The sequence below is a fragment of the Narcine bancroftii genome, chromosome 7 (assembly GCF_036971445.1).
Source record: "Narcine bancroftii isolate sNarBan1 chromosome 7, sNarBan1.hap1, whole genome shotgun sequence".
Taxonomy (NCBI): Eukaryota; Metazoa; Chordata; class Chondrichthyes; order Torpediniformes; family Narcinidae; genus Narcine; species Narcine bancroftii.
Genome location: NC_091475.1, coordinates 64,549,562 through 64,574,842, shown reverse-complemented (window position 1 = coordinate 64,574,842; position 25,281 = coordinate 64,549,562). Strand labels below are relative to the sequence as shown.

Below are 25,281 nucleotides of genomic sequence, written 5' to 3'. Positions count from 1 at the left end.
TTTCCCTCAGAGTCCATCCTATCCATGAATCCATTCCATGTTTCCATCCAAATATTTCTCAAATATTGCAATGGTACCTGCCTCAGCTACCTCCGCTGGCAGCCCCTTCCATACACCCACCATCTTCAGCACTAGAATATCACACTCGTGGAGGTGTCTCTCACCAACGTAAACCATCCAGAAATCTTTGCATGGGATCATGCCACAGACAAGGAAGATGGCAGAAGGGATGCATATTTGGTGGGGCTAAATGCCAGGAACAATCAGTTGCCAAATCATAAACAATATCACGGTATTGAAGTTTATATTAGAATTTCCAAGTGAAACACTTTCGTCTGCAGACACTGTGATTGTAGTAAAAACACATCAAAATGCAGGAGGAATTCAGTGGTCTTTTCAGTGTCCATAAAAAGCAAAGATATATTGTGGATGTTTCAGGCCTGAGCCCTTCTTCAAGGAACAAGCAGAATAAGCCAGAAGCAGGAAATCTCAGAAAGTCTCAGAATTCAGACAATGCCAGCTGGGGGAGGAAGGTGTTAATTGGATACAATAAGGGAGGAGGTAAGAATTTAACATGTTTGTGCGAAAGGAGACAGGGAAAAGGGAGAGACAGAGTTGGAGAAGTTGACAGTGAAGAACTGGGTGGAAGGGGATTGGGGTTTTTTAATGAAAGTGAGTGAAGTCATTAAAAATGCCATCCGGTTGGAGGGTTCTTCCAATTTACAGGTCTAAGTCTGGCAGTGCATGAGACCATGGACAGGCATGTCAGCATGGGAATTGAAATGGGTGGCCAATGGGAGATCCACACTATTGTGGTGGACAGAGCCAAGGTGCTCAACAAAGTAATCTCCCAGCCTGCGTCTAGTCTCTCTGATGTACAGGAGACCACAACAGGAGCACCTGATGACCCCTGAAATGTTGCTTCACTTGGAAGGACTGTTTGGGGCCCCGAATGGTGGTGAGGGTAGGGGAAGGTCCCAAGGGGATGATTAGTAGGGAGGGAGGAGTGGACAAGGGAGTCACAGAGGGAGCAGTCCCTGTGTAAGGTGGAGAGGGGAGGAGAGTGGAATATGTGTCTAGTGGAGGGATCACCTAGTAGGTGGTGGAAATGGCAGAGGAGTATGTGTGGATGCGGAGGCTGGTGGGGAGGAGGGTGAGGACAAGAGGAATCCTGTCCTTGTTGTCCGCAGGGGTGGAGAGGGCTAGGGCAGATGTGCGAATAATGGAGGATAGTGGGTTAGTGCTGAGTTGATGATGGCATGGGGAAAGCCACATTGTTTGAAGAAGGAGGATCTGGTATGGAAGACCTCAACTGGGTACAGATGCAGCAGGGATGGAGGAATTGAGAGATTGGAATGGAAACCTGACAGGGGACAAGGTGAGAAGAGGTGGAGTCGAGGTAGCTGGGGGAGATGGTGGGCTTGTAGAAGATGTCTGTTGAGAAATTGTCTCCTGAAATGGAGACAGAGAAAGCAAGGATAGGGAGAGTGTTGCTAGATATGGACCAAATGAATCAACTGTCACCTTCCCCCAGCTCTATCTCTCCTTTTTCTCTATCTCTTTTTGCACAGACATTATAAATTCTTACCTCATCCCTTATCATATCCAATTAACTCCTTTTGTTGTTCTGGATTCCTCCCCCAGCCGGCACTTTCTGAATTCTAGGACCTTCTGAGATTTTATGGTTTATTCTGCTTATTCCTTGAAGAAGGGCTCAGGCCCAAAACTTCAGCAACAATATCTGCTTTTTATGGACGCTGAAGAGAGCGCCTGAGTTCCTCCAGTTTCAGTGTTTTCACTAGTGTCAGAATTTCTAGACAACCTTATTTCCATATCTGTTTGCTTTAGGAACTACCTTTCATTAATTCATTCACTTTTCTTTGCTCTGAAGATTCTAAATATGATCTGTCTGGGAGCCACTGTGATTGACAACTTACCGGAGTTTTGTGCCTGCATTTGTATCATTTGTGATATCACATTTGTGCAGTTCACCAGAGTGGCCTGCAATCTGACACAGTGCCTTCTGGAACTGGAACTGGTAGATGGTCCTGGTGAAGTACCTGGAGAGAGTAGCAGTACTTAATGCATTAACTAGGTAGTACAGTATCACAGGCATGTTGATCGTAACAAGATTGCACCTAATAGATTTGCATGCTCACAAAATGAAAACATTTATTGTCATAGACGTTGTACAATGTGCATCATTTTTACTTGCTGCAACTGAACAGGCACTTTGTTAAATAACAACTACAAAAACTTAAAAAAAAAAACAATATAAACAAATGGGGTAGGGAAAAATATAATGCTATTAGGCAAGAGCATGGGGGCATAAATTGGGAGCAGATGTACTTTGGGAAATGTACGGTAGAAATGTGACAAATGTTCAGGGAACATTTCAGCAACATTTCAACCATGGTGCCCTGCCCCAGTTTATTTCAGGGAAAGGTGAAAGAACCATGGTGCACAAGGGATGTGGAAAGTCGAGTTATTAGAGGTTTATGGAGATAGGAACTGGAAGAGCTCTGGAGGAAACAAGAGTTGTGTTCAATTCTAGTCACCTCACCACAAGAAGGATGTGGATGATATAGAGAGGGTGAAGATTAATTTTACAAAGATACTGCCTGGATTGGAGAGCGTGCCTTATGAGGACAGGATGAGTGAACGTTTTCTCCTCCTTGGAGCCACAGACAATGAGGGGTGTATACGATAATGAGAGGCATTATTCATTGAGGCTTCTCCCCAGGGCTGAAATGGTGACATAATTTTAAGGTGGTACAGGATGTAAGAGATAAATTTTTTCACACAGAGAGTGGTGGGTGCATTGAATGCGCTGCTGGTAATGGGGGTGGAGGCAGGTATAATAGGATCTTACAAGAGACTATTAGAGAACTCTACGCAGTTGTTAGATTATAAGATCATCACCAGACTGTGGGCCAAAGGGCTTGTACCGTGCTGCATATTTCCAGGTTCTATGTCTAACAAAATACTTAATTAAATTAAAAAGAGGCAATAAAAATACAAAGGGAGTTCAAGTCCCTGATAGATGCTGACCCATTAATAACCAGGGGAGTGACTGAACTTGTTTGTTCATCAGCTTTGTAGCTTGTGACTGTATTCCGGGACTAATCCCCAGGAAGCTGCAATATACAATGCCTGAGCATCGGAAAGACTGGAAGCTGAGAACATTGGGGAACTGAGGGAAATGCTCACTACACCCCAGTCTGAGGGACAAGAGCAGCTCTATGTGTCATCGTCATGGCAAGGCCATGGCCAAAAGCAATGTCCCAAGACACTCCGCTTGTGCCCAGAGAACCATAGAATATAAAGAGGCCCTTTAGCCCATGCAGTCTGTGGCAAATAATTCTACCTAGTCCCATTGACCTGCCCCTGGACAATAGCCCTTTATATCCCTCCCATCCATTTACCTATCCAATCTTTTCTTAAATGTCCAAATCGAGCCCCCAGTCACAGGCAGCTCGTTCCACACTCTCACCATTCTCTTCCTGAAGTTGTTCCACCAAATGTTCACCTTAAAATATTTACCTTTCCCCCATGACCCATGTCCTCCAGTTCTTTTCTCACTGAACTCAGGGGAAAAACTTACTTGTTGCATTTACTCTCTCTATCCACCTCATAATTTTAAATATTCAATTAAATCTCTCCACATTCTTCTATGCTCCAGGCATTAAAGTTCTAACCCGTTTAGTAACTCAGTTACTGTTTAGTAACCAGTTAGTAAACAGTTAGTAACCAGTTAGTAAACAGTTAGTAAACAGTAACCCTGTAACTCAGCTCCTCATATCCAGGTAATATCCTTGTAATTTTTCTCTGCAGACTTTCAATCTTATTGATCTTTCCTGTAGTTAGGTGACCAAAACTCCACACAGTACTCCATATTTGGCCTGTTTCTCACAATTTAATGATGCAAATTTTTAAAGAGATATTTTATGCCTGACTAAGAGATTTCCAGATTACCTTGAAGGAGGACTCAGGCTCTTTAAAAATTTGCGTCATCAAATCGTGAAAAACAGGGAAAAGTGAATCTATCATCATGGAGACATTCGGGTCACAGGAACTGCAGATGCTGGAATCTTGAACAAACATGAGAAGCTTGAGAGACCCAGTGGGTCAAACAGCATCTGTGGAGAGAGATGGACAATAAACATTTTGGGTCAAGACCCTATGTCCGGGTCCTGTCAGATTAGGCATCATTTAAACAAGTTATTTCACAAGCGCTTCATCCACTGCATAGTGGATGAAGACTCAGTCTACACCCTGGGACATGAAGGGTAAAAATCATTGCATGTACCTTATGAAGGAATAATCGTTGGCAACGTGAAAGAGAGCTGCCGGATCACAATAAGTTTCATCATGTGGGACAGGCTCGACCACTCCAACAATCTCTCGTCTAAACAAAGGAGAAATGGATTAGGTTCTTCAGAGGAATGAGAAACAGGAACACTCCCAGAACTAAACAGGAAACCATTCCACCCATCAAACCAATACTGGCTCAATGGAAGAGCTATTCCCATCACCCTGTAAGTTTCATCTTTCCAAGTATTTATTCAATTCCCTTTTGAAGGTTTTGTTTAAATCTTTGACCAAACAGTGCATTTAGATTCCAAACAGCTCTTTATTTAGTGGTGGACACAGTTGGGTAGGGTCACCATAATGAACCTTTGGCACATTGGCAGTAATAAATCACAGTAGTGAGTACAGGAGTTGGAATGTTACAGTGAAGCTGTGTCGTACATTGGTGAGGCCAAATTTGGAGAACTGTGTGCACTTCTTTTGTCACTGACACACAGGGAAAAAGGATGGAAAGAGTGTAGAGACGATTTAGAAGGATGATGGCGGTAGTTGAGGAGTTGAGTACAGGGAATGACATTCCCTGGAATGTCAGAGAATAAGGGGAGATCTGAGGGGTGTAGATAGACTAAATGCAAGCAGGTTTTCTCTCTGAGGTCAGGTGTGACAAGAACTAGAGGACGTGTTAAGGGAAACTTTTTCACTCAGAGGGGTGAGAGTGTGGAATGTGCTGCCAGCAGAGGTGGTGGATGGGAGGGGCATGGAGGGCTGTGCTCCAGGTGCAGGTTAATGGGATTAGGTGGAAAAATAGTTTAGGTCGGTGACAAAAAAGTGCACACAGTACTTCAAATTTAGCCTCACCAATGTATGACACAGCTTCACTATAACATCCCAGCTCCTGTACTCACTACTGTGATTTATGACTGCCATTGTGCAAAGGTTCTTATGGTGGCCCTATCCAACTGTGATACTAGATGGCCTGAAGAGCCTGTTTATTTGCTGTAGCTCTCTGTGTGCTCTCTGGTTCATTGGTTGTAATCCATGCTCAGTTATCATTAGAATTCTATATTGTGCCCTTGAAAAGATCTCTTGTACTGATCCCTCCATGAGAATCCTTCATGACTTTTGAACACTTCTCTCCTCTCCTCTCCTCTGGCTCTTCCGCTCTATAGAAAATAATCACTCCACAGAACAGAGATTCCCTACCCCTGACAGTGCTTCATATGAGGAATTACCACTAGGTTATAGAACTTTCAAGCCCTGACCATTGTTGGCACAGAGATGGAGAGATGTGGTTCATGTTGCACTGGAAAGAGCTGAATATTAAATCCTAGGGCCTCTACTGGGTCGAGGAGTGCAGCAGGTATTGATCTTTCAGATGAGAGGGTCACCCAGGAAGCCTCATTTAGTCAGGCTGCACTTGGAGCATTGTGCCCACTTCTGGGCCCCTCATTACAAGGATGTGGAGGCTTTGGGAAAAGACAGGAGGTTCACCAGGATGATGCCTGGCTTTGAGGGCATGAGCTATGGAGAGGTTCAGCTGGGCAGGTAGCATCTGTGGAGAGAAGCTGGAATATCAACGTTCTGCTCTCTCCACAGACCTCTCCTGACCTCTGGGGCATTTACAGCACTTTTTATTTCAAATGGCCAAATCATACTTTAACAATTGTCATTGAAGGATAAGTATTGGTCACACAATGGAGAAAATTGAGTGTGTAGCATCCACTCTGTATGGCACTGTATTGTCCACTGGGAGCTCTGCTCCAATGCCTGACACATGTGGCTGAGACCACATTTTAAGCAGTGAAGTGCAATAACCTGGAATCTTGGCTGGAATCTTGAGTGATCGGTGGGATCAGCAGGTCAGACAGTATCTGTGGAGAGAGATGGACAGCGCACATCTCCGGGTCCCAACCCAATGTAATGACTGGCCATTGCTCCTCCTGCTCTCTGCAGGCTGATTTAGGAGCTGATCCTCCAGCAACCAGTCATCTTGAAACCTGCTGTAATTTGAAAATAAGCCCCATCAACTCACATCAACATGCTCCTAGATAAAGCAGGAGACCATTTTCTTTTGGGTTTAAAAAAAAAAGAATGAGATATACCTCAAGTGGAATCCAGAACTCAGATGATGGTGTCAAATAGGGTTAGAACTCACTTCATTTCCCAAAACTTTTTCATCCACTGATCTGTGGGAATCTCTCCTCTGAACATCTTCCATCTCCACTGTTCCAGCATGAATGTGAAAGGTAGAGTGCCCACAATGGTCAGGGCTTGCTTCAAGAGAAAGTTGATGTCAATTTCTAGAGAAGAGCAGAAACACAAATGTCACAGCTCAGTGGCATCACTCTGAATGCTCTGTTCCAATCTGTAGCATTCATCAGTAATGGTCAAAATTACTTGGTGAACTCAAAAACAAGCGTACACCTTCCAACATCTCATTTTTGTCCATTGGGAAGTAGATAGGCAAAGCCTTATGGAGGTCGCGTTCTTCTAGATTTTAACTTTACATTTTGCTTTATTTATTCTCTGGAGTGATAATGTCTTTGGGTTATAGAGACATCGGGTCATTCAGCATGGAATAGGCCCTTCAACCCAACTTACCCATGTTGCCAAACACTACCTGCTGGAAGAAATCAGTGCATTGAGCAGTTGTCAGTGAGAGGAAGAGAATGATCATTGTCACGGGCCAGAACACTTCATCGAGACTGGGGAAATGTAGTAAAGCTAGTGGAAAGGGGACTGGGTGAGAGTGGAGGGACAGGGTCCCCATGTGAGGTTCAGGAACCAGGCACAGGTGAAGCATGACAGACAGAAGTAGCTGATTGCAGATTTAAATTTAAAATTTAAAGTTTTAAAAGCATGGTAATAGGCTCTTGCGAGCCACGAGTCCATGCTGTTCAATTACACCCGGTTGACCTAGCCCCCGGTACATTTTGAACAGCGGGAGGAAACCGGAGCCCCTGGGGAAAACCCACACAGACATGGGGAAAACGTACAAACTCCTTACAGAAAGCATGGGATTCGAACCCCAGTCCTGGTCGATGGCACAGCAACAGCATTGCACTATCCACTACACTAACTGTGTCGCCCCGATTGACTGAAAATTGGAGTCCCATTTGCCTGTATTTGATCCATGTCCTTCTAAACCCTTCCTATCCATGTTGTGGTCCAAATGAATTCTGAATGCTTTAACTGTGTGCTCTTCTACAGCTTCCTCTGGCAGCTTGTTCCAAATAAGGATGTAGCCGCAACTTGACGAACTACGTTACAGCGAAAGGTTGAACAGGTTCGGACTTTATTCCCTGGAGTGTTGGAGAATGAGGGGAAATTTGATAAAGGTATACAAAATTATGAGGGCTATAAGTTGAGGAAATAGGGAGGCTGCAGAAGGACTTAGATTAGGAGAATGGGCAGAGAAATGGCAAATGAAATATAATGTTGGAAAGTGTTCAGTCACGCACTTGGGTAGAAAAAATGAACTATTTTTTAAATGGGGAGAAAATTGAAAATACCCAGATGTAAAAGTACCCATGGCTACTCCTTTGATTTGGAGAAAGTGGGATGAGTCAAAGGAGAAGTTATTAAGGGTGAGAACAAGTTCTGCCAGGTGGAGGGAGAATGGTTAGATCTCTTGTCAAGAAAGAAACAAAGAGCTTTGAGACCTTCTGTATGGGGGATGGAGTTGTAATGGGATTAGACGTTCATAGTAAAAATGAGGTGGTCAGGTTTAAGGAATTGGAAGTTATTGAAGAGTTGGAGGCCATCTGAGGTATTGTGGATGTCAGTGAGGAGGGATTGGACAAGAGGAGGAAAAATAGAGTGGAGGTAACTAGTTTAGTGAGGCAGGTATCAAATGGAAACAATAGGTCTATCTGGATAATTGGGTTTGTGCATCTTGGGTAAGAGGTAGAATCAGGAAGTGCAGGAATGGGAAACAATGAGTTTGAAAGCCATGGGAGGAAGGTGACCAGAGGTGATGAGGTTGGAGATAGTTTTGGAAATGGTGGTTTAATGTGCTGCGGTGGAGTCCTGTGATAAGTAGGAGGACCTGTCGGAGAGCTGTCGTCTAGCCTCAGCAAGGTAGAGGTCAATGCACCAGACCACAACAGCACCACCCTTGCCTGTGGGTTTGATGGTGAGGTGGGAATTGTTGCGGGCAGAGCATTCGGAGGAGGTGAGGTTGGAATATGAGAGGGGAGGGATGACATTGAGATGGTTGATGTCTCTGCGGCAATTGGAAATAAAAAGATCTAGAGTAGACAACTAGCCAGGACAAGGTGTCCAGGAGCAGGAGAAGGGGTCTAGGGTAGGTTGGAGAGGGTTACAGTCATGGAAGTAGGCCCGGAGATGGAAGGTAGCAGAAGTCAGAGGGGGGAGGTAGAGGGTCGGGGAGGTCATACAAGAGAGGTGGAGGTTAGGGGAGGTTAGGGGGAAGTGGGGAGTAAGGGAGGTCAGGGAATGTAGGTGGAGGGTTGGGAATGTCAGTTGAAGGAGGTGGAGGATTGGGGAGGTCAGATGGTAGGTAAATTAATGGAAAGTGTTCTTAGCAATTATTTGGATAGATAGGGACTGTTTAGAAGTAGTCAACATGATTTTATGTGTGGTAGATCATGTTTAACAAATCATATAGAATTTTTCGAGGAGGTTACTAAGAAGGTTTGGACTTTAGTAGGGCCTTTGACAAGGTTCCACATAAGAGGTTAGTTATGACAGTATTAGGTATTAATGTTGAAGTAGTGAGATGGATTCAACAATGGTTGGAGGGGAGATGTCAGAAAGTAGTGGTGAAAAATTGTTTGTCGAATTGGAGGCTGGTGAAGAATGGAGTGCCTCAGGGATCGGTGCTGGATCCACCGTTGTTTTTTTTAATAATTTATTTAGAATTTTAAATCACATAACATTGATTTCATCACATGACTAAATAAACCCCCTCCCCCAACCACCCCACTAACATCCTCCCTCCTCCTTTACCCATCTACAAGAAAAGAAAAAGGAGATCATCAATAAGCATCGAAGGGGACAGAGAGATCAAATTTTAACACTAATAGTTTTAAATATGGGTTCCACACTTTAACAAAGAAAATGTATTTATCTCTCAAGTTATGTGTTATCTTTTATGAAGGAATACAGGATTTAATTTCATTAAGCCATCTTTTCATACTTAAAACCAAATCAGATTTCCATGTGATAGCTAAATAGTTTTTAGAAACAGCCAAAGCCAAACATAAAAATTCAATTTGATACATAGTCAATCTTAACCCTAAGGTAATCAAATTAATATCCCCTAATAAAAATACAATGCATCAAATGGTAAATTCACTTTTAATACCTGCTCTAAAAATGACTTAATTTGTAACCAAAAATTTTTAACCTTAGGGCAAGTCCAAGTCAAATGAAAAATAGTACCTATTTCCTGAACACACCAAAAACACAAATCTGAAGAACTAAGTTCAAATTTTTTCAATTTATGAGAGGTTAAATCAATTGATGTAAAAAATTATACTGCACCAACCTATATTGTACATTTATGACCTTAGTCATACTGTCCTTACACAAGTTTCTCCAAACACTTTCATCTATCTTTATATTCAAATCCAATTCCCATTTTATTCTCAATTTATGAACATCCAGTTTAGGCATTTTATTTTGTAATAACTTAAACACCTCAGAAATACATTTATTTGAATCTTTCTTAGAAAGTAATAATTCAAGGTAATTTTAAACTATGACCTAATTTCTCAGACAAATTTTTTTAACTTGATAATAACAAAATAAATAATTCAAAGGGATTTGAAACTTCTCTTTCATTCAATTAAAAGATAAGAACCACCCTGCTTCAAAACTACCTTCAGCTTTTTTAATCCTCATTTGGCTCTATATTTTCAAAAACTGATTATCTACAGTAAAAGGAAAATGTTTATTCTGATATAAAGGCATTTTCACTGAAATCTTCCCTTTTCCACCTATCTGATAATCAATTTTATTCCATATTTCAATTAAATCTTTCAGAATTGGTGGGTTAACAACTTTGAATTCCATTTATAAATAAATTCAGCCATAAACTTCTCATCAATTTTATCCAACTCTATTCTAGTCCAAATAGGAGATTTATTTGAATTAAACATTGCAATTAATAAATTGCACTGTTTTATAATAATTCTGAAAATGTGGATGTTGTAAACCACCCAATTCAAATTTCCAGGCCAATTTCTCTAATTTCCCTATTCATTTTCCCTTTCCATAAAATTTTTCTTACAACTAAATTAAGATCCTTAAAGAATTTTTGAGGCAATAAACAAGGAACAGATTGAAAAAAATATTGAACCCTTGGAAAAATATTCATTTTAATACAATTTACTCTCCCTATTAAAGTAATAGGTAAATCATTCCATCTATTTAAATCTTCTTTAATTTTTTTTAAATAATAGAACATAATTTAACCTATATAATGATAATACCTAAATATTTAATCAGATTATTTGTCCATCTAAATTGAGCTACATCTTTACAACAGTCATAATGTCCTTCTACCAATGGCATAACTTCACTTTTATCCCAATTAATTTTATAACCCGATATTGCACCATAATCTTGCAATTTTTATATAATAAAGCTAAAGGATTCTCTGGATATGTTATATAAATTAGTACATCATTCACAAAGAGACTAATTTTATATTCATCTTTATTCACTTTAATCCCCTTAATATCAGCATCTTGTCTTATTAATTGTGCCAATGGCTCAATTGATAAGACAAACAATGTAGGAAATAAAGGACAGCCTTGCTTAGCTGATCGTATCAAAGGGAAAGATGAAGAAAGTTGTCCATTGGTAACTACTTTAGCCATAGGACTTCTACATAAACAAATAATTCCATTCCAATCTATCAAAAGCCTTTTCTGCATCTAACAACAAATCTAATGTCGGATCCAATTGTCTTTGAGAACTATGTATTAAACTAATTAATTTTGCTACATTATCAGCAGAATATCTATTCTTAATAAATCCAGACTGGTCTAAATGGATGAACTCAGATAAATATTAATTTACTCTATTTGCCAAAACTTTATCATAATTTTATAATCACCATTTAATAATGACATAGTTCTATAAAATTTTGGCTTTAATAAGTCTTTATCTTTCTTAGGTATTACTGTTATTACAGACTTTGAAAAAGATTCAGGTAGAGAACAAGTTACAGTTGCTTGTTTTAATACTTCTATTAATAAACCCATCGGAGAAAATAAGGTTAGAATTGGAAAATAAGAAAATTCATATTAATTCAATTCAGACTTATAGGACAGAGAGATTGATTGATAGAATGAAAGAAAAATATTATGAGTTGGGAGAACGGGCACATAAGGTGTTGGCTTGGCAATTGAAAATGGAGCAAGCTTCGAGAGTTATTACTGCTGTTAAAAAAAAATTGAAAATTACATAAACCACAAGATATAAATGATTCTTTTAGAGAATATTATACTAAATTATACTCATCTCGATCATTGAATAATGAAGAAGAGATTGATGAATTTTGGACTAGGCTTCAATTACTATCTTTAAATCGCCAAGCTTGGAAAGATTTAGATTCCCTGTTTATGTTGAAAGAAGTTATTAAAGCTTTGAATTCTATGCAAAATGGGAAATCTCGTGAAGAGGATGGTCCACTATTGGTTGTCATATATATTAATGATCTAGATAATAGGGTGGCAAATTGGATTAGTAAATTTGCAGATGATACTAAGATTGGTGGTGTTGTGGATAGTGAGGAAGGTTTTCAAAGATTCCAGTGGGATATAGGACAGTGAGAAGAGTGGGCTTGAAGATGGCAGATAGAGTTTAATACTGATAAATGTGAGGTGTTAGGACTAATCAAAATAGGACATAAATGGTAGACAATTGAGGAGTACAGGGGAACAAAGGGATTTAGGAATTCTGATACTTAATTCCCTGAAAGTGGAGTCACATGTAGATAGGGTGGTGAAGAAAGGTATGTTGGCCTTCTTCAATCAGAATACAGAGTACAGGAGTTGGGATATCATGTTGTATAAGGCATTGGTGAGGCCAAATTTAAAATATTGGGTGGAGTTCTGGTCACCGAATTATAGGAAGGATATTAACAAAATAAAGAGAGTGCTGGGAAGATTTACAAGAATGTTGCCAGGTTTCAGGGTTTGAATTACAGGGAAAGGCTGGAGCATAGAAGATTGATGGGTGATTTGATTTATGAGGGGGACAGATAGAATAAATGTGGTTGGGCTTTTTCCATTGAGATTGGGGGAGATTCAAACAAGAGGACATGGATTGAGATTGAAAAAAGTTTAGGGGAAACATGAGGGGGAATTTCTTCACTCAGGGCGGTGGGAGTGTGGAATGAGCTTCTGGCCAAAGTGGTAGATATGGGCTCGATAGCTCAGTGGTTAGAGCATTGGTCTTGTAAACCAGGGTCGTGAGTTCATTCCTCACTGGGGCCTCATTTCTGTGAGGGGCACTTGACAAAGGCACAACTCTCTGTCTTTTTTAGGTTAGACAAAGTTAAAGAATTTCATGTGTATTACATTCTAAAAAATGTAGTATTATGTGAAAATAATGGAACATTTACCTTTTATATTTATGGAAAAGTTGGATAAGTATATGAACGAGAGAGGTATGGAAGTTCATGGAATGGGTGTGGGTTAATGGGACTAGATGGGAGAAGGTGTTCGGCATGGACTTAAAGGGTTGAACTGTCCAGTTTCTGTGTTGTAATTGTTATGTGGTTATTTAGATGAGGGAGGAAGAGGGTAGGGGAGGTCAGAGCGGGGAGGTGGGGGTGGTCAAGGCCTAAGTGGGAGTTGACAGCCGAGGTGCAGGGAACTCCAGTAGGCGGGATCCGGGACCAAGGTTAGAGTCGGCAATTGAGGTGATGGGAGCTCTGGAGGGCAGAGAAGGTTCACTTGGATGATTCCGGGAATGAAAGGATTGTATGAAGAGCATTTGACAACTTTTGGTCTGTATTCATTGGAATTTAAGAAAATGAGGTGGGATCTCATTGAAACATTTTGAATAGAAAGGTTGTTTAGAAAAGAAAGTTTAGAATAAGAGGGCACATATCAGGGTTGAAGGACTTTCACATAACAGAGATGCGGAGGAAATTTTCACCCAGAGGGTGGTGAATCTGTGGAATTTCTTCACACAGATCATGGTAAGAATATGGAATGAGTTGCCAGCTGAACCATAGAACACTACAGCACAGAAACAAGCCCATTCATTTTTTTTTGCCTACTCCAACTGACCTGCACTTAGTCCATAGCCCTCCATACCTCTCCCATTCAAGTACCTGTTCAAATTCTTCTTCATTGTTAAAACTGAGCCTGCACTCTCCACCTCAGCTGGCAGCTCATTCCACACTTCCACCACTCTCTGTGTGGAGTTTCCCCCTCATATATCCCCTAAACCTTTCCCCTTTCACTCTTAATCCATGTCCTCTGGTTTGTATCTCACCTACCCTCAATGGAAAACCCCATCTACATTTACTCTGTCTATCCCCCTCATATTTTTAAATACCTCTATCAAATTTTCCCTCATTCTTCTACCCTCCAGGGAATAAAGTTCTAACCTTTTTAACCTTTCCTTGTAACTCAGTTCCTGAAGTGCGGGCAAAATCCCAGTAATTCTTCTCTGCACTTTTTCTATCTTATTGATATCTTTCCTGTAGTTAGGTGACTAAAACTACACACAATTCTCCAAATCTGGCATTATCATAACATCTCAACTCCTGTACTCAATACTTTGATTTATGAAGGCCAATATGACAAAAGCTTTCTTTACAACCCTGTCCACCTGTGACATCACTTTCAGGGAATTATGTACCTATTCCCAGGTCCTACTGTTCCACCACACTCCTCAGTGCCACACAGTTATCATGTGTTTCTTTTCTTGGTTTGTCCTTCCAAAATGCAACATCTACACTTGTCTGCATTAAATTCCATTTGCTACTTTTTAGCCCATTTTTCCAGCTGGTCCCAATCCTCCTGCAAGCTTTGAAAACCTTTGCTGTCCACAACATCTCCAATCTTCATGTCATCTGCAAATTTTCTGATCCAATTTACCACATTATCATCCAGATCATTGATATAGATGACAAACAACAATGTTCCCAGCACCGATCCCTGAGACACCACCACTAGTCACAAGCCTCCAGTCTGAGAAGCAACCATCCACCACCACTCCCTGGCTTCTCCTATCCAGCTATTGTTGAAACTAGTTCACTACTTCACCATGAAAACCTAGTGTCTGAACCTTCTTCTCTAATATCACATGGAGATAGAGCTTTTGAAATGTTGGCCTTCATAAATCAAAGAATTGAGTATAGACCTGGGATGTTATAATAAATTTGTATAAGACATTAATGAGGCCAAATTTGGAGTATTGTGTGCAGTTCTAGACACCTAAATACAGGAAAGATATCAATAAGATAGAAAAAGTGGAGAGAAGATTTACTAGGATGTTGCCCGGACTTCAGGAACTTTATTCTCTGGAGCATAGAAAAACGAGGGAAGATTCGATGGAAGTACACAAAATAATGAGGGGTGTAGTAAATGTAAGTGGGCTTTTTCCACTGAAATTGATTGAAGCAAGGCTGGAGAACATGGGTTAATGCTTAAAGGTGAAAAGTTTAAAGGGAAAATTAGGGAGAACTCTTCACACAGAGAGTGATGAGAGTGTGGAACAAGCTGCCAGTTGAAATGATGAAGGCAAGCTCCATTTTGACATTTAAGAAAAACTTGGGTAAGTACATGGATGTGAGAGCAATGGACCAGGTGTCAGTCAGTGGGACTGGGCAGAATAACAGTTTGGCATGGACCAGATGGATGAAAGGGCTTGCTTCTGTGCTGTGGTGTTCATTGGTTTTATGGAAAACCCAGCAAAATCTTTCTCATATCCCTTCAGCAAGAGCTTCCCAATCAGAGGTTTCATGCATTGAGAATTTATTTGTCAACTCTGTGAGATAATGGATCCAATCTCCATTAAAGCATTGAGTAAAGAAAACAGCGTAAATTGTTTACAACTCCACAGTATGGATCTTTTGCCTGAAATTATGATGATTAGAATTTAACTGTGAGATAGATTCATGGATCTAAGAAAAATGGAGGATTAATTCTGGGCAGTTGTTGGAGTAGGTTGTAGGTTGGCGCAACACTGTGGGCCGAAGGGCCTGTACTCTGCTGTAGATTTTGTTCTATATTAACATCTAGACATAATTTTACAAGAGTTGGGGACATACCTTCATTTTCCACAAAGGAATGTGGAAGAAGACCGAGAGACTTCAGATGCTTTGGAGTGGCAGCTGAGAGAGACATAATCTCGCCAATACCTTCGTGGAACCCTTCATTGGCTCCATCTCGGAATAAGAATGGCTGGAGAGCATACTCCATGTCATATTGAATGTGTCCCATTTCATGGTGGACAGTTAGGAAGTCTTCCATGTTAACTTTAGTGCACATTTTAATCCTGTGTTTAAAACAAAGAACAATGTGAGGAGATGAGAGGGGATTTCATAGGGGCTGATCCAGTGAAGAGAACTGGCTGGAGAGTAGAAATAAGAGGTGGATGGTTACTTTGATAGCAATACACAAAAGAGCTGGAGAAACTCAGCAGATCAGAAGTCAAGGGTTGTATGTGGTGGAAATTTTCTCAAGTGCAACTATTTCAATGCAAGGAGTATTATAGGAAAGGTAGATGAGTTTAGAGCATGGATTGGCATGTGGAATTATGACATTGTGGCCTTGGTTGCAGGAGGGACAGGATTGGCAGCTCAATGTTCCAGCCTTCCTTTGCTTAAGACATGATAAAATGGTGGGGGTGGGGGGGGGTGGGGAAGGTGAGGTGGGAGGAATTAAAGTGGAAGGAGTGGCTTTGCTCATCAGGGAAAATATCACAGCTGTGCTCAGGCAGGACAGACCCGACGGATGGTCTACTGAAGATATAGGAGTGGAGATTAAGAATGGGAAAGGTATGACCACACTCATGGGTGCCTAATAGTCATTCATGGGTGTCACTCATGGGTGCCTAATAGCCACTCATGGGTGCCTAATAGTCACTCATGGGTGCCTAATAGTCACTCATGGGTGCCTAATAGTCACTCATGGGTGCCTAATGGTCACTCATGGGTGCCTAATAGTCACCGAGAAGTGGAGGAACAAATCTGTAGAGAGATAGCATAGGAATCATAGTAGGAGATAGTGATAGTAGGAGATTTTAACTGGGACTTCCATTCTGTAAAAGGGCTGGATGGCCTGGAGTTTGTCAAATGTGTTCAGGAAAGTTTTCTAAATCAATATATAGAGGTTCCAACTAGAGAGGGTGCAATACTAGGTCTGCTATTAAGGAACCAGACAGGACAGGTGACAGAAGTATGTGCTGGGGAGCATTTTGGGTCCAGTGATCATAATGCCATTAGTTAATTATGGAGAAGAATGAATCTGGGCCTTGGGTTGAGATTCTAAATTAGAGAAAAGCTAATTTTGAGGAAATGAGAAGGAATCCAAAATGCATGGATTAGGATAAGTTGTTTTTGGGCAAGGATGTGCGAGGTAAGTGGAGGACCTTCAAAGGTGACATTTTGAGAGTACAGAGTTTGTATTTTCCTGTCAGGATTAAAGGCAATGTTAGAAGGTACAGGGAACCTTGGTTTACCATGGATATTGGGGATCTGGTTTGGAAGGTGTATAACTGGTGTAGGCAACATGGAGCAAATGAGGTACTTGAGGAGTATAAAAAATGCAAGAAACACCTAAAGAAATAAATCAGGAAGGGTAAGAGAAGACAGAAAGTTGCTTTGGCAGAAAATGTGAGGAAAATCCTAAGGGTTTCGACAGCTATATTAAGAGCAAAAGGATAGTAAGGGACAAAGTTGGTTCCCTTAAAGATCAGAGTGGTTGGCTTTCTATGGATCCAAAAGAGATGGGAGAGATCTTCAATGTTTTTTTTTTGCATCAGTATTTACCCAGGAAATGGGCACAGAGTTGTGGGAAACAAGCAGTGAGGTCATGGAATCTATTAAAGAGGAGGAGATGCTTGCTGTCTTAAAGCAAATAAGGGTGGATAAATCCCCAGGGCCTGACAAGATATTCCCTCAGAACTTGAGGGAGGCAGGTGTAGAAATTGCAGGGGCTCTGGCAGAAATACTTAAAATGTCCTTAGCTACAGGTGTGGTGCCAAAGGATTGGAGGGGAGCTCACTTTGTTCCATTGTTTAAAAAGTCTCCAAAAGTAACCCTGAAAATTATGGGCCAGTGAAGTTAACGTCTGTAGTGGGTAAATTATTGGAAACTATTCAAAGAGGTCAGATATACAATTATTTGGATAGCCAGGGTCTGATTAGGGATAGTAAAAATGACTTTGTATGTGGTAGCTTGTGATTAGCCAATATGATAGAGAAGGTTACCAGGAATGTTGTTGAAGAGAATGCTGTGGATGTTGTCTACATGGAATTTAGCAAGGCTTTTGACAAGGTCCCATATGGGAGGTTATTCTAGAAGGTTCAGATGCTTGGTATTCATGGTGAAGTAGTAAACTAGATTTTACATTGGCTATGCAGGAGAAACCAGAGAGTGGTGATGGATGGTTGCTTCTCAGACTGGAGGCTTGTGATTAGATGTGTGCCTCAGGGATCGGTGCTGGGACCAATGTTGTTCATTATAAATATCAATGGCCTGAATGATAATGTGGTGAATTGGATCAGCAAGTTGCTGATGACATAAAGATAGGAAGGCAGTGTGGACAGTGAGGAAGATTTTCAAAGCTTGCAGAGGGATCTGGACCAACTAGGAGAATGGGCTGAAAAATGTCAGATGGAATTTAATGCAGACAAGTATGAGGTGTTGCATTTTGGAAGGACAAACCAAGAAAGGACATTCATGGTAAATGATCAGGCATTGAGGAGTGCAGTGGAACAGAAGGGATCTGGGAATACAGATACATAATTCCCTGAAAGTGTTATCACAGTTAGAGAGGGTTGTAAAGACGGCTTTTGGCATATTGGCCTTAGTGAATCAAAGTATTGAATATTGGGGTTGGGAGGTTATGTTAGAGTAATACAAGACACTGGTGAGGCTAAATATGGACTCTTGTGCACAGTTTTTGACATCTAACTACAGAAAAGTTATCAATAAGATAGAAAGAGCACAGAGAAGAATTACTAGGATGTTTCCCAGACTTCAGGAACTGAGTGACAGGAAGAGGTTAAACAGATTACGACTTTATTCCATGGACCATTGAAGAATGAGGGAAAATTTGATATAGGGATTTAAAATTATGAGGGATAGACAGAGTAAATATAGTTCAGCTTTTTCCACTGAGGGTAGGTGAGATACAAACCAGAGGACATGGGTTAAGAGTGAAAGGGGAAAGATTTAGGGAGAACATTAAGGGGAACCTCTTCTGACAGAGTGATGGGAATGTGGAACAAACTGCCATCTGAACTGGTAAATATGGGCTCAAGTTTAGCATTTAAGAAGAATTTGGACATGTACGTGGATGGGAGAGGAATGGAAGGCTATGAGCTAGGTGCAGATCAGTTGGTCTAGGCATAAAAATAGTTCAGCACAGACTAGAAGGGATGAAGGGCCTTTTCTGTGCTATAATGAGTAGTGGTTCTATGGTTTCATGGTCATACATCATCCATGGAAAATAAAGGTGAACTGACATTTTGGGCCTGGGCCCTTCATCAGATATGGACCCGCTGGAGGTTGAGATGCAAGAGAACTCTGTGGTAGCTCACGGTGAGTGAGGTCAGGGAATGAAAGAGCGAGAGTCCCCTGATATCTGAGGTTGGAGGTGAGGGTGGTCCATAGAAATCAGCGAGAGAAGCAAAGAGAGCAGAAGTCAATGCAGCGTTGGACCTGAGAGCCTTGTGGGGACCAAACTGCGAAGCCTGGAAATGGAGCTGTAAACTGTATTGGTACAAGATGGTAATGGTTTCAAGTATCTAGGAAGGGTATGTGGCTATGGAAGCGAGTCTGGGTGATCACATAATCATCCAGTTTAACAACACAGGCCTGAAACATTGGTTACCCTTTACTTCCTGTTGATGTTGTGTGACCTGCTGAGTTTCCGCAGCACATTTGTGTGTGGCACTTGACCCTAGCATCTGCAGATCTGGTTACTTTGATAGGCCACCCTCCCCACCCCCCCCCCCAAATAGTCAGCAAGGTCTACAGGAGCAAATGTGTCAAGATATTACAGAGAGTTGTAGAAAAAAAATTGACTTCATGGTCGAAAGCAGAGGGTGATGGTTGAAGGTTGTTTCTCGAACTGGAGGACTGTGACTAATGGTGTGTGACAAAGTTGTGGTGCTATATCAATGATTTAGATGACCACAAACATTTCATGATTAGCAAGTTTATGGATGACACTAAAGTGCCTGAGATTGTAGATAGTGAAGACAAACGCCAAAGACTGCAGCAGGATCTTGATCAGTTGGGCAGGTGGGCAGAGGAAGGGGTGATGGAATTTAATACAGAAAAATGTGAGATATTGTGTTCTGGGAGGCCCAACATGGGTAGGACCTACACAGTGGATGGTAGAGATCTGAGAGGTGTTGTAGAGCAGAGGGATCTAGGAGTACAGGTATATAGTACCTTGAAAGTGGCATCACAGATAGATAGATAGATAGTGTGGTCAAAAAGGGCTTTCGGCACATTGTACTGAATACAGAAGAGGTCATGTTGGAGCTGTTTCAAATGTTGGCAAGGCCCCATTTGAAGTATTTTGTTCAGTTTTGGTCATCTGATTCAGAGGATGGTGGGTGTACGGAACAGGCGGCTGAAGACTGGGAGCACCCTAGAATGGTTTAGTTGTCATAACATAGATAACAAGCTGGACCATTCACAGAATATGTGCAGAGACTGTGTTGGACTGTGCGTAATGTGTGTCTAAGGTCACTATTGGACTGTGCACAGGTGTGTCCAGGGACTGCGTTGGACTGTACATAGCATGTGTCTAGGTCACAGATGGACTGTGCACAGAGTGTGCCCAGGGACCGTATTGGACTGTACATAGCATGTGTCTAGGTCACAGTTGGACCATACTTAGATTGTGCCTAGGGACCATATTGGACTGTACATAGCATGTGTCTAGGTCACAGCTGGACCATGCACAGATTGTGCCCAGAGACCGTATTGGACTGTTCATGGTGTGTGTCTGGGAACACTGTTCACACAGAGTGCCTCTGAGGAGGGTTGGACTGTGTTGTTGACATGGCAAAGACAGAAATTCATCATGATGAGAAAATTCTATGTTTCATTTTCCAATTTTTTATCAACCATAGTTAAAGTAAACAGAAATCTGTTCATGAGCCGATGTTTGTGATAAATGTTTTCTCAATGTGTTGCTGTGTGATATAGACAGGTGCCTGGCCATGTTCAATGTACATCCATTATGCTGCATTCTCCACAATCAGTACCTGAAGTCTTCTCCATTGCCCATGTCCCAAGCTGTTGGGTGACAGACTACTTGACGGCCATCAGTTGGTTTCTCAATCATCGACTTCTTCCAGAAGTTCTTGTTCATAGGTTGGAGCCCCAATGTCTGGAAGAATTGATCAGCTGTCTGAAACATTTTTGTTGCATCCCATGACTGCAAGGTGAGGAAATCAGGCATAAAGGTGTGAACTAGCGGGTCACATTTCCTTGTATTGCTGTTAATACACAAAAGTGCTGGAGAAACTCAGCAGGTCCCTCAGTGAAAACAGGAGGCAAATGTATAACCAACGTTTCGGGCCTGAGTCTTTCGTTGAGGTGTAAACAAAAAGCGGAACGCTGCCTGAATAAAAAGGCTGGGGGAGGAGGGAAGAAGGCGCAGGGTAGGAGCAAAGACCGACAGCCAAGAGACCGTAGATAGACATGAACAGGAGGGCAGATGAGAATTGACTGGGGAAGGGAGGAGCTCCATGTGGTGATATGTTTCCTCCATTGTACATAGTTATCATTGTTGGTTGTATATATGGAGCTGGCCCACCCACAGATGACTCCTCCCCCGTGGTCCTGGGCCATAATGGTCGAGCCACATTTCCCTCCCCGCCATTGCTATACCTGGATCTGAGCCAGCAAAGTTCTTCTGTGTATTAAAGCCTATTATTCCCTCAGCCTAGTCTTTGTGGTTACTGGTAGTGCCCTACACTCTATGAATGCAGAGCCATGGAAAGGGGACAGAGGGATAGAAAAGACAGAGACAAGAAGGGGAGAGAGGGGTTAAGAGAATCCGGAGAAGTTGAGGAAGAATATGAGGTGCTGTTCCTCCAATTTGTGGGTGGTCTCAGTTTAGCAGTGCTTGAGACCATGGACAGACATGATGGCATAGGAATGGGGCAGGGAATTGAAATGGGAAATCCCCACTATTGCAGCGGACAGAGCAAAGATGCTTAATCTCCCAGTCTGCGTCCAGTCTCTCTGATGTAGAGACCACTACCGGAGCACCGGATGCAGAAGATGACCCCTGGAGATCTCAAGTGCATTGTTGCTTCACTTAGAAAGAATGTTTGGATCCCCAAATTGAAGTGAGGGAGGAGGTGCAGGCACAAGTGCAGCATTTCATGTGGTGATAAGGGTAGGTACCAAACGGCGATTGATGGGAAGGGATGAGTGGATGAGAGAGCCATTGAGAGAGCGGTTCCCGTAGAAGGTGGAAAGGGAAGGAGAGGGGGAAGACGTGTCTGGTGGTGGGGTCACCTTGTACTTTGTGGGAATTGTGGAGGATAATGTGTTGGATGCAGAGGCTGGTGGGATGGTAGGTGAAGACCAGGGGAATCCTGACCTTGTTTCTTTCATTATATTGCTATTATTTCAGGGGTACATTGGAGAAATCGGAGGTGCTGGACTTCAGATCAAAGGTAGCAGTGAAAAGGGATGTTGACCATGATAAATACCTTTTTTATTAAAGTTTAACAAAATATCATTCTATTTCCAGCACAGTAGAAGCTTATTCCAACCATTTAAACCTGTGCCACTCAATTACACCCAGATTAACCTACAACCTTGTACATGCTGTATTTTATATCCATGAACTCCTCAGTATAGGAATGTGAGTACAATTAAATCCAGTAACATTGCTCGTACTATTTACTAGCATGGACATGTTGGGCTGTTTCTGTGCTGTGACTCGATAAGAACCCAAGAATAAAACATAAGTGCATCGTCCAGCCTGTCAAATCCTCTCCATCATCCAATAATATCATGCACTATTTTTCTCCATTAACAGCAAGATTACAACATGAAGCAGGGAAGAGATTGCTGGAACATTGGCGATGATCTTTGCATCCACCCCGGCCACATGAGAGATGCTGGAGGATTGGAGGATGGCAAATGTGGTTCCCTTGTTGAATAAAAGCAATATGGAGAATCCTGGGAGAATCCTGGGAATCACAGACCAGTGGGTCTTACAGGATTGTTGGCCAAATTATTATGGGCATTGAGAGGTTGATAGCCAGCACTTTTTTTATTGGGTTAGGGTTAGGGTTTAGGCAATTACCAGAGGACCACTGTTTAAGGTTTAGGAGAGACATCAGAAGTAACTGCTTAACAGACTGGTGGGTGCTGGAATGCATTGCTGGGGGTGGTGGTCAAGGCTGGTACAATGGGACATTTAAAAGACTCTCAGGCACATTGATACAAGACAAATGGGAAGGGTTATGTCTGAGGTTGGAAAGGGATATGCTGCTGAGGAGTAGGTTTACATAGGTTGGCACAACATTGTGGGCTGAAGGGCCTGTTCTGTGCTGGAATATTCCAGTAAAAACACAGAAATGCTGAAGGAACACAACAGGAACACAATAGGAGGCAATGATATATAATCAACATTTCTAGCCTGTTATGGGTAAAAAGCAGGCAGGTGTCCGAATTAAAAGACAGACCAACAGATAAAGGGTGTTAATTGGATCTGAGAGGAGGCCAGGAGGGAGGAACAATGAGATTTGATTGGGGGATGGAGCCCTGACTCTGTGAATGTAGACCTGGGGTAAAGGGAACAGGGGAAAGGGGAAGAAAGAGAGACAGAGTTAGCAGAAAGGAGACATAGGGAAAGATTGGTGTTGGGGGAGAGGGGGGTAATCCAAACCTGAGAAGCCAGTTGGTTGGAGGGTGCCCAGCTGGAAGATGTGGTGTTGTTTCTCCAATTTGCGGGTGGTCTCTGTCTGGCAGCGCATGAGGCCATAGACAGACATGTCAGCAAGGGGATGGGATAGGGAATTGAAATAATTGGTCATTGGGCGATCATAGAGCTATGAAACATTAGTTAATATGAAACAGGGAGCTAATGGAACATTATATCACAAAACACACCCTTCAGCCCTTCTAGTCTGTACCAGTCTCACCTGACCTGCACCCAGTCCATAGCTCTCCATTTCCCTCCGATCCATGTACCTGTCCAAATTTTTCCTTTTAAAATATTTAATGAGTATAATAATATGAACTTGCAAACTAAATGTAACCAGTTATCTCATCTACATGTAAAGAAAATCTGACTAATTCTGTGCATTGATGGACGTGCTTGTTTGGATCCCCTGTGGCCACTTATTTGGATTTAACACTGCACACAATAAGAATTTTAACCTTGATTACTGTGGGTTTGATTTTTGTTTTCCTTTTTCTTTCCATTTTTTTCTTACTTGTCTCTTACAATCTTGTATGTGTTGTGACACAGTATATAGAAATGTTTTTGGGAGATAAATTGGGAAAGGTTTGTTAGAGTAGGTCACATGCAAACACTTTAAAACAGATCTTATTTGAAATACTGGAGACATAGTGGCATTTCATACCTTTTTGCAAGAGCTTTGAAGAGTCCTCAAGAGATGGTCACTAATGGATTATTGTTTATCAAGGCAACAGATGAAATAGAAGGCTGAAGCCACTGCTGACTGAAAGGAGAATTTGCTGTTGTAAGAGGTTCATGTGGTTTTGCAAGCAGAGAGAGTCAAACAGACTTTCTCTCAATCTCAGTGTGTGTGTGTGTGTGTGTGTGTGTGTGTGTGTGTGTGTGTGTGTGTGTGTGTGTGTGTGTGTGTGTGTGTGTGTGTGTGTGAGAGAGAGAAAGAAAAGCAGAGATGACTTGACAGTGTCAGCCAGCAGAAGCTGCTGGGACTGGAACAGGACAAGCTGGCAAACTTTTGGAAGGCAACCTGATTGAAGCCCTTGTGGTTCATGCAAGAGGAGAGGGCAGGCTGTCTAATGTTTAACCTGGAATAAGAGAAACAGAAAGGAACTCTGTGATGACCTGAAAGAAAGAGGTTATCATCTGGAGAACCTTCAGCAGGACACTGAGCAGACTGATGGAAGAATTTCAGTTGTGGATGTCCTGGAACAACACATCTCTCTCTGAAAACCAACAAGAACCTTCCTGAGTGTTGTAACCATTTACTTTTCGAGCACGAAAGCCTGGTGAACTTTATACTTAGAATTAGAAGGGGGTTAAGTTAGATTAGTTAAGTCAATACTGATAAGTTAAAATGTGATTCTGTTTTCATGTTTAAAGATAATTAAAAGTAACTTTTGTTTAAGTAACCGTTTGTCTTGGTGAATAACTATTTTGGGGTCCTATGAGCTCGTAACAGTATTACCATTTATAAGATTTAGAATTTAATCGCATTACTACTGTACCATATGTAATTATTTGTAAATCTGCAAAGGTTTCATTGCAATTGATTTACTACTTTTTTGTTTGTTTTTCTGATAAAAGAATTTTAAAAGAAAAGAAAATTAAAACCAAAATTATTCTGCCCCATCGCTCCAATCAAGGGTAGGTCTTAAAGGATTCTACTTGCCAGACCAGGTCATTCTGGAATGGTCAACCTACTTGTGATATGCTCCAGTCTTTTAGTTAATAAAATTGTCTCTCTTTGGCTTGGCTTCGTGGACGAAGATTTATGGAGGGGGTAAAAAGTCCACGTCAGCTGCAGGCTCGTTTGTGGCTGACAAGTCCAATGCGGGACAGGCAGACA

At 41.7% G+C, this 25,281-nt stretch overlaps 1 protein-coding gene and 1 non-coding gene across 7 annotated transcripts in view; one reads left to right on the top strand and one right to left on the bottom strand.

Moving 5' to 3' along the window:
• The window catches only part of ace2 (angiotensin I converting enzyme 2), a 144,684-nt gene that overhangs the window by 55,153 nt on the left and 64,250 nt on the right, over positions 1-25,281 (bottom strand). For all 6 annotated transcript variants that reach the window (XM_069890268.1, XM_069890267.1, XM_069890271.1 and 3 more), the window contains 5 exons: positions 20,755-20,927; positions 15,575-15,801; positions 6,467-6,611; positions 4,310-4,408; positions 1,938-2,060 (listed from right to left, as the gene is read on the bottom strand). In XM_069890268.1, the coding sequence (XP_069746369.1) occupies positions 1,938-2,060; positions 4,310-4,408; positions 6,467-6,611; positions 15,575-15,801; positions 20,755-20,927 (767 nt within the window). The remainder of the gene's footprint in view (positions 1-1,937; positions 2,061-4,309; positions 4,409-6,466; positions 6,612-15,574; positions 15,802-20,754; positions 20,928-25,281) is intronic.
• Positions 12,711-12,782, top strand: trnat-ugu (transfer RNA threonine (anticodon UGU)). Its single transcript has one exon. It is a non-coding gene; the product is annotated as a tRNA-Thr (tRNA).